At 36.8% G+C, this 10000-nt stretch overlaps 1 protein-coding gene across 1 annotated transcript in view; it reads right to left on the minus strand.

Annotated features, from left to right (window-relative positions):
* The window catches only part of unc5cb (unc-5 netrin receptor Cb), a 339994-nt gene that overhangs the window by 62340 nt on the left and 267654 nt on the right, over positions 1-10000 (minus strand). Inside the window, exon 4 of the mRNA XM_056467431.1 lies at positions 2268-2448. Within this exon, the coding sequence (XP_056323406.1) occupies positions 2268-2448 (181 nt within the window). The remainder of the gene's footprint in view (positions 1-2267; positions 2449-10000) is intronic.

The raw sequence follows: 10000 nt of genomic DNA on the forward strand, positions 1-10000 counted from the left end.
GGGCTCCTTCCCGTTTGCAGGGCAAGAGGAGAGTTTGAGCTCAGGTAGGTCTCAAGAACTCCCTTGCTTATTTATGGCTAATGATAAATTAGAGATTGCTGTGAAGAGAAATACTGCTATCGCCCGATTTACACAGGGCTTCAGAATCAAGGCTTGACGTAGGGCGTGTCTAAAGTTGGGGCTGGCGCGATTGTCATAGCAGCGTCAGACAATGAAATTAGTCCACAACAGGCTACTGTCTGAGCTGGGGTATTTGCATAACGTTATCTGATTGTCTGAGGCTTCTGTTGACGCTTGGAAAGTCGAGAAATTCCCAACTTGTGCAGTGAGCAATGAAGTGGCGCAGACGGATAAACAGTTCAGTTCGGCAACGCTTGACATCACCCATTCAAAGTGAATGGGAAGTGTTGACGCTGACGCCCAGTGTAAATGGGCCGTTAGAACTCGTCTTTAGTGCCAATTTGGTTTAGTCAATTCACTTATGTCGTATGTCTTTAGACGATGGGAGGAAACCCATGCAAGCACGGGGAGAACATGCAAACTCCACACAGAAATGTTGACTGGCTTGGTATGGACTTGAACCAGTGACATTCTTGCTGTGAGGCAACAGTGCTAACCACTGGGCCGCCGTGCTACCCTGTCTAGGAAAAGGGAGAAGGAATAGGAGTGGAAGGGGGGATTCTTCAAAACGAAGATGACTGAGGTATAAAATCTCTGGTTATTTTTGGTGACTTAGGAATCATCTGAATCATAAGCACGTGGTCCTCTTGAAATTAGTTTCTAAATAAACTTGTATTTGCTCTGGTATGTAATTCAGCCGAAAAATGCTTATATATCCCCCCTTTAATAAAAAACCTCCCTTCGCCTCCTCACTATCATCAGTAATATTATTACTTATACTTTTGTTACCATTATTAGCATTACTGTTCTGACTTGTCCTCCTGTTATCTCCTCATTATCATAAGCATTCAACCCAGGCTCATTCTGAGAACGTAGTCCCGGGGACGTTTCTGGAGACTGCGAAATACGTAGCTGGGGGTACGTACGGCTGCATTTCATTTTTTTAAGCGAACGCTGCGGGGCGGTGCGACGCCGTTCCCTTCCCTGTCAGCCGGCAAGAAATCAGGTAAGAAAACAAAAACAAAATCCAAAAATTGAAGCGAACAAGTTTGTCACAGGGTGAGAATGTGGTCAAAATCCGAAAACGTGGTAAAAATCAGACGAGGGCTTTTATTTTTCTGGACGGCTTTTGTGAATCGTCGTTGGTTGGGTTTAGGGACGGAGGAGGGTGGGTCAGCCGATTGGCCGGTCGCACGGTCAATCATTCTGTCATCCAGGCAGACAGGCGGAAGGTCGTTTGACAGCGGCCTTTAGCGGGTTTACGCGAGAACGGCGCGGGAAAAAGCGCACAGCGGCCTCTCGCGGATTCGCGAAAACAAAAACTGCAAAAATACGTACCTCCCGGGATGTATTTCGCGGTCTCCAGAAACGTCCCCGGGACTACGTTCTCAGAATGAGCCTGGGTTGTAAGCATTTCTGCCATGGTCATTATTCAGGTTGCTGTCGTTGGTGTAATAGTGGTAGTAGTGACTGTAGAAGTAGTTGTGGTTGTTGAAGTAGTATCAGTAATAGTAGACGTTATTGGTGTAGTAGTATCAGAATTAGTAGATGTTGTAGTAGCAGTAGTTGTCGCTGATGTAGTAGTATCAGAAGTAGCAGATGTTGTCGATGTAGATGTTGTAGTAGTGGTACATGTTGTTGTAGTAGTATCAGTTGTAGTAGATGTTGTAGTAGTGGTACATGTTGTTGTAGTAGTATCAGTTGTAGTAGATGTTGTTGTAGTGCTACATGTTGTTGTAGTAGTATCAGTTGTAGTAGATGTTGTAGTAGTGGTACATGTTGTTGTAGTAGTATCAGTTGTAGTAGATGTTGTAGTAGTGGTACATGTTGTTGTAGTAGTATCAGTTGTAGTAGATGTTGTAGTAGCAGTAGTTGTCGTTGATGTAGTAGTATCAGTAAGTAGCAGATGTTGTCGATGTAGATGTTGTAGTAGTGGTACATGTTGTTGTAGTAGTATCAGTTGTAGTAGACGTGGTAGTAGTAGTAGTTTTTTCTATATCTATTATATATTATTTATAAGTTGTTTCAAACATTTATCAGTTTATTTCTTCTGTTGAAAACTAAAGATTTTTACTAATGTTTAAATTTTCTGCACAATTTGGCACCTCCATCAAGCATTGTAGGTGAATAGAAATATAACTACTGACCGTAGACGATGACCGTGGCTGTGGTGCTTCTCCGTTTGGCCACAATGTTTTTGGCCACGCAGGTGTAGTTGGCGGTGTCCGACAGACGGGCCTGTTTGATGATCAGGTTGTGGTCGATGGTGATGTAGAAGTTTCTGTCGTCTGCAGGGTCGATAATCTCCTCGTTCTTCAGCCACTCCACCTACAAACAGACAAACAGAGTTAAGACTTTCACACTATTAGATTAAAAAGCGACCTATTATGCAAAAATCACTTTTATAAGGGGTTTAAGCACAGTTGTGTGGCAGCAGTGTGTGAATATCTCCAGCCTCGAATTGTAAACATGAATTAGTTATCTGTTTTATAATCAGACTTAACAGCAGAAACACTTCTCTCTTTGTACGTGTCATCAGAGGGGGAAAGCCCCGCCCACTAGTGCTCATCTCTCCCTTATTAGCATAAACAGCAGCCCTGAGTGAGAAGCAGCCGTCTGTCCATTAGCCATTCGAGTGTTTGAGATGCTGAAGATAATGTCAGCATAGACTAAGAGGATTATAGATGTGGAGTTTTAGATGAATAGCGACAGGTGCGACATAAATTGACAGAAGCATGAAGCACACACTCACACTGAAGCGCACATGCACACCTGACCAGCACTGACAACACTAGTGCTGTTTTACATCTGCCACTATGCTGACACACAGGCATTTGTAGCTCCGCCCTCCTCTGAAATTCTGAAAAGCGTTTCATTTGAATTTAAAGCGACAGTGACCAAAAGGTTAGTCACCAGTTAGGATCAAAGCCTAAAAGAGTGAGTTTCAGAGAGGTGGAAAACATTATTTGTGTGCTATGTTCAGCTGAAACTTCACTAGACACACTCTAGGGACATCAGAGACTTATATTACACCTTGTAAAGCGAGCATAATAGGTCTGCTTTAAAGTTAAACTCTGCAGTGATTACACAAATCAGCTGCTCTGAACTGTGTTTTCTGGTTAACTATAATCCAGACTCCACCTTGCAGATCCTGAGCTGTGACTATTGCAGATCGCGATATCGATGCTGGAGCGATAAATATTGTGCAGCGCAAGTTTAGACACACGAGCGCTGCAGCGAACAGACCATAATCCGGTTTGAACTCATAAATCAGCCTGACAGATTTACAGGCAAGCTTCCTCTTAGCTTTCAATAAAGTCGTATCACGGCAGAAGTGTTGATGTGTGTGAAAACCGCTCCATAAAATGTCAATATCGATCATGTCTGCTCTTTATTACGCCTCAACAAAGTCACACACGGGCCTGACAGATGTGATGAAGTAAAAACAGTATTTCTGGAAGTGCTTTAAGGCTCTTTGACCTTTTATTATGCGCTTCCTGATGCCAAATGGGCTCGGTATTGAACCAGGGGTCGCATCCGCAGAGAAAGTGACTGTTTTAAAGCGATCTGACTGTAAATCATGCAGATCTTCCTCTCCGCTTTGGCAGATGGAGCAGAGGATGATCTAACGCTCTCAGGAGCGCATTGAACTGAGATCAGCATGTGACTAAAGCCTGACCAATAACAGAATGACCAATGTCTGAATTATTAGCCCCCTTGCATATTTTTTCCCCAATTTCTGTTTAACGGAGAGAAGATTTTATTCAGCACATTTCTAATCATAATAGTGTTAATAACTCATTTCTAATAACTGATTTATTTTCTCTTTGCCATGATGATAGTACAAGTAGACACTAGTATTCAGCTTAAAGTGACATTTAAAGGCTTAACTAGGGTAATTAGGGTAAAGTTAGGGTAATTAGGCAAGTCATTGTATAACAGTGGTTTGTTCTGCAGACAATCCAAAACAAATATTGCTGAACGGGGCTAATAATATTGACCTTAAAATGGGTTTAAAATAATTAAAAACTGCCTTTATTCTAGCCGAAATAAAACAAGTAAGACTTTCTCCAGAAGAAAAAATATTATAGGAAATACTGTGAAAAATTAATGAATCTGTTCAACATCATTAGGATAATATTTGAAAAGAAAGAAAGAAAATCACAGGAGGGCAAATAATTTAGACTTTAACTGTATGCATATTATTATATATACACACCTATAATAATATTATAAATAATCATAACAATAATAATAATTATATATATATTTATATTATTTTGTAGGGGTTAAGAGCTCATTGTTTTTTTAATTTTATATATATATATATATATATATATATATATATATATATATATATATATATATATATATATATATATATATATATATGTGTGTGTGTGTGTGTGTGTGTGTGTGTATATATATATATATATATATATATATATATATATATATATATATATATATATATATATATATATATATATATATATATATGTGTGTGTATATATATATATATATATATATATATATATATATATATATATAATAAAAAAAACAATGAGCTCTTAACCACTACAAAATAATATAAATATATATATAATTATTATTATTGTTATGATTATTTATAATATTATTATAGGTGTGTATATATAATAATATGCATACAGTTAAAGTCTAACATAGTTAAAGTCTACATATTTAATACATAGGGTTTTATTGCATAAAACATAAAACAAACATATAAAGATGCACCTTGTTCAGTGTTATTATTAGTAGTACTATGTAGTAGTAGTAGTAGTATTTAGTATATGCATATTTATATTTGTATAATGTTTTTCAAATAGATTTGTCCACCAGTTAGGCTTTAGAGACATATCCATCACTATAGGTGCAGGAAGTGTGTTTGGATATAACTATATAAGGAATAGTATATTTATCCACACTTCGTTGTTATTGTTAATAATTAGTTTGCTGAAAATTAGAATTGATTAGAACTGAATTTAGAAATAGTTTTGAAACAAATCGTTGCACTTAAAAAACAAAATGATGAAATTAAATATGTATTGGATGTCTTCAGTGGACGACACTGTTTCACGAATCCATGGTGGAACAGAAGATTCTCGTTCTGTAGACAGCCTTTAACTATTTCCTTGCTGGTGAAATGTTCATTTTTTTCTGCTACAAAGTCTGTCGTGTAAATAGCGAATGCACCATGGTGTGACGCAACTGACTCTAAAAGAGGACTCTGATTGGTTTAATGCCAATGTTATGCTGAAAACACACCCAGAAATCATTAAGTGAATAAGGACAATGCTTTTAGACCATGCGCTTGGTACAAAGACCGTTTTCGCCCTCCTTAAAATATTATGGGTCCTATCATACACCCAGTGCAACAAGGTGCAAGATGTGTTTGGCATGATTTGGTGTTATTTTCAGACCAGCGCAACCCTAATTTTCATGTTTTGCGCCATATTGTTTAAATACTAAATCCATTTGTTCCACTTTGTGGACTCATGTGTGCTGGTCTATAAAGGAGGTGTGTTAAGGAGCATTGTTGTGCATTGCTATTTTGAGGAACTGAAATAGACCACACCGTTCACCAACTAAAAGCTGCTCTAAAGTCCAGCTCAGAGTGTGTTAGTTATGCACCTTTTCAGGTCCAAACGCTTACACACTGCTGAATACACACAGGATGAACAGCAACACACAAATATCTTTACAGATGAAAACAATTAAAGGATTCAAATGATCCAGAAGTGATTATTCTCTACATCAATATAAACACCACCGCCTTCATGTCTTCTTCACCTCAGGGGGCTTTTTCAGTTTATTCATGACGATCTGCATCAGTATAATAGTATTATTATCAGCAGTATTATTGATTATATGCAGATTTATATTTGTTTAAATTAAACAAGTTTAGATTTGTCCTCCTGTGGTGTTTTGGAGAAGTCTGCATCACCATATGGGGCATCAGAACAGGACGTGTGTTTGGATATAACTCAGTGTTTTGACCACACTTCATTATTATTCTTCATTAATTAATTTGCTGGAGATTAGAGCTGAATTTAGAAATAGTTTTGAGCAAATCTTTGCACTAAGTAAAGGAGTAAAATAAAGAGTAAAAGTAAAGTAAAGAGAAAGTAAAGAGGCTGAATGGAGGAGGCTCGTTCTTTATCTTCGCACTGCAGATGCTCTGTTTAACAGTTTTCTCGCTAGTGAAGCGTTCAGCTTTTACACTTACTTAGTCCGCCATGTAAATAGCAAATGCTCCATGGAGCGATGCAACTGACTCTTAAAGGAAATGAGAGATGAGGCTCTGATTAGTTTAATGCAGGTTATGCTCAAAACACACCCAGAACTCATTAATAGGATAAGCACAGCCCTGTTAGACCATGCGCCAGGGTAGAGAGCGGATTTATCCATCCTTAATATAGCAAAAGTGTATTCAGACACGCCCTTAATGCTTTTGCGCCTCCGCTTTAGACTTTGTGTTTAGATCACTAAAATAGAGCCCTCTGTGATATAATCATAGTTAGAATCACAACCTGTCTGAAATTCTCAATATGTCCCACGAAATGAAATATTCTGATGATGTATTATCATTTTCCTGTTCATCCGTATAAAGCAGTTTTGACAGGATCTGCTCGCTCTTCCACTGCGGCTGAAAACCCTCCTCAAACCATCAACAGCACAATGACGGAGCGGCGAGGCAGAGGCAGAGATTCTGTGCGAAATTAAGACGGAGAATGATGAATTATCTCTCATGATTTGATTTCTGCTGCCTCTAAAAATAAGACGCAGTTGAAGACTTCCTGCACTCATTAGAGCTCTCGTCTGCGGGTCAGACATGAGGACTGCAGATCACCAGCAGCTTCCCTTTTTATGATCATCCTCCATTACTGTTTATCCATCTTTAATGAGCTGGACATGTGTGTGTGTGTGTGTGTGTGTGTGTGTGTGTGTGTGTGTGTATGTGTGTGTGTGTGTGTGTGTTTAGGCAGGCCTATGTGCGTGTGTGTGTATGTGTGTCTGTGTGTATTTAGGCAGGCCTATGTGTGTGTGTGTGAGTTTGTGTGTTTAGATGTGTCTGCGAGATGTGTTAAGCAGAATCAGGTGTTAATATACAGTGTGTATGTGTGTGTTTGTGTGTGCGTGTATTTAGGCCTGGGTGTGTATTTAGGAGTGTGTGTGTGTGTGTGTGTGTGTGGGTGTGAGTATACTTAGGCTTGTGTGTGTTTGGTTTAAGGGGGTATGTGTGTGCATGTGTGTGCGTGTGTGTACTTAGGCCTGTGTGTATGTGTGAGTGTGTGTGTGTGTGTGTTTGTGTGTATGTGTCAGTAAATTTAGGCATGTGTGTGTTAAGTTGTGGGTGTGTGTGTGTGTGTTTATTTTAGCTGTGTCTGTTTGTGTGTGTGTGTGTGTTTGTGTGTGTGTGTGTGTGTGTGTGTGTGTGTGTGTGTGTTTATTTAGGCCTGTGTGCATTTGTGTTTAGGTGTGTCTGGCTGTGCATGTGTATTTAGGCTTGTGTGTGTGTGTGTGTGTGTGTGTGTTTGTGTTTAGTTGTGTCCGTGGGTATGTGTGTATTTAGGCCTGTGTGTGTGCTTGGTTTAGGTGTGTTTGTGAGTGCATCTTTGTGTTTGTGTTTATTTAGTTCTGTGTGTGTGTGTTTGTGTGTCTGTGCGTATATGTCTATTTAGGCATGCGTGCGTGTGTGTGTTTATGTGTGTCCAGATTGGTCGGATACAGAAGTCCAGCAATAAGACAATGAGCCACTTCAAACACACACACACACATACACACACACACACACACACACACAATCAAAGATCCGCTTGAAACACACACACTAAAGGAAACTCAGCTGATGTGCTTTAACACACAATCATGTGGTGTAATCAGTGAAATGACAGAGAGACGTAGAAGACACAAAATCAATGAGGATTACCCACAAATCCACTGGGCACTCGGCCTGCCAAGGTGTTTATATGTGGCCAATGAAGGACTGCAGCAAACAGACCAGTGTGTGTGTGTGTGTGTGTGTGTGTGTGTGTGTTTTACGGCAGATATATCAGGTGTTTGGTTTTAGGACCTCGAGTGTGAGATTATGTGCGTCCGTATATTTAGACCTGTGTATGTGTGTTTGTGTTGAGATGTGTCTGTGTGTATGTGGGCATTTAGGCCTGTGCGTGTGTGTGTGTGTTTGTGTTTATGTGTGCATGTGTATTTAGGCATGTATGTGTGTATTTAAGCCTGTGTGTGTTTGTTTTAGGTGTGTGTGTTGTGTATGTGTGTGAGTGTATTTAGGCCTGTGTGTTTGTGGGTATGTGTGTGTGTGTGTGTCTGTGGTTATCGCAGATGTGTCAGGTGTTTTGGTTTTAGGAGTGCGAGTGTGTCATAATAATAATAATAATAATAATAATAATAATAATAATAATAATAATAATAATAATAACATTATTATTATTTTAGTTATTAATATTATTATTATTATTAATATTATTATTTTTTGTTATTATTATTATTATTTAACTGATTATTATTGTTGTTATTAGTATTATTATATAATTATTATTGATATTTTTGTTATTTTTATTATTATTGTTCTCAATACTATTATTATTATTATTATTATTTTAGTTATTTATATTATTGTTATTATTATTGTTATTAATATTAGTATTATTATTATTATTAATATTTTATTATTATTATTATTTTTTTTATTATTATTATAATTATTATTATTTAACTGATTATTTTTATTGTTATTAGTATTAATATATAATTATTATTGATATTTTTATTATTTTTATTATTACTGTTCTCATTACTATTATTATTATTATTATTATTATTATAGTTAATAATATTATTGTTATTAATATTGTTAATAATATTTGTGTTATTATTATTAATATTATTATTATTATTTTAGTTATTAATATTATTGTTATTCATATTTTTATTATTATTATTATTATTATTATTATTATTATTATTTAACTGATTATTATTTTTGTTATTAGTATTATTATATAATTAATATTGATATTTTTGTTATTTTTATTACTGTTGTTCTCATTACTATTATTATTATTAATATTATTTTTATTATTTATTTATTATTATTATTATTATTATTTTAGTTATTAATATTATTGTTGTTAATATTGTTATTAATATTATTGCCATTGTTATTATTATTATTAATATTGTAATTATTATTATTATTGTTATCAGTATTGTTATTACACACACACACACACAGCTGCAGGATGATTGCTCTCCGACTGGTGAAGGTGTTTTTCCCTGGCTTTCTCTGCCGTTTCTACACTCATTACAGTCTGACTGACACCGAGACGCTCAGAGCAATAATTGGCAGATTTATTAACGGAGGGAAATTGCCACGTGTCAGTCGTTAAACGTGTTTCTCTCTGGAGGAAAAGAGACACACAAAGAAATGAAGATTCCAGATGAAGGAGACTCGATAAGACTTAGTTGCCATGGCGTTGCTATGAGGTTGCTAAGGTGATCTGAATATTAGAGGTCAGTGGGTTTTTCATGTTTTTAGTGGAGGTCTTTCTCGCTCACGAACGCAGGGGTTATTAAATATAGTAAAATAGCTGTTTTTCCTCATTTGTAGCTGAAAGCTTATTTTGTGTTTTTGTCATAAATACAAAACAAAATCAGTAAACCCAAAACAAATAACCACGACAGTACAGTAACTTTTAAAACTTTCAGCCGTATATACTATCACAAAAATGTTACAATCTGAAATCACGCAGTTGCTGCAGATCTGTCGACTGCACATCCATGATGCCAATCTACCGTTCCACCACATCCCAAAGGTGCTCTATTGGATTGAGCTCTG

This window comes from Danio aesculapii, chromosome 10 (assembly GCF_903798145.1).
Source record: "Danio aesculapii chromosome 10, fDanAes4.1, whole genome shotgun sequence".
NCBI classification, from domain to species: Eukaryota; Metazoa; Chordata; class Actinopteri; order Cypriniformes; family Danionidae; genus Danio; species Danio aesculapii.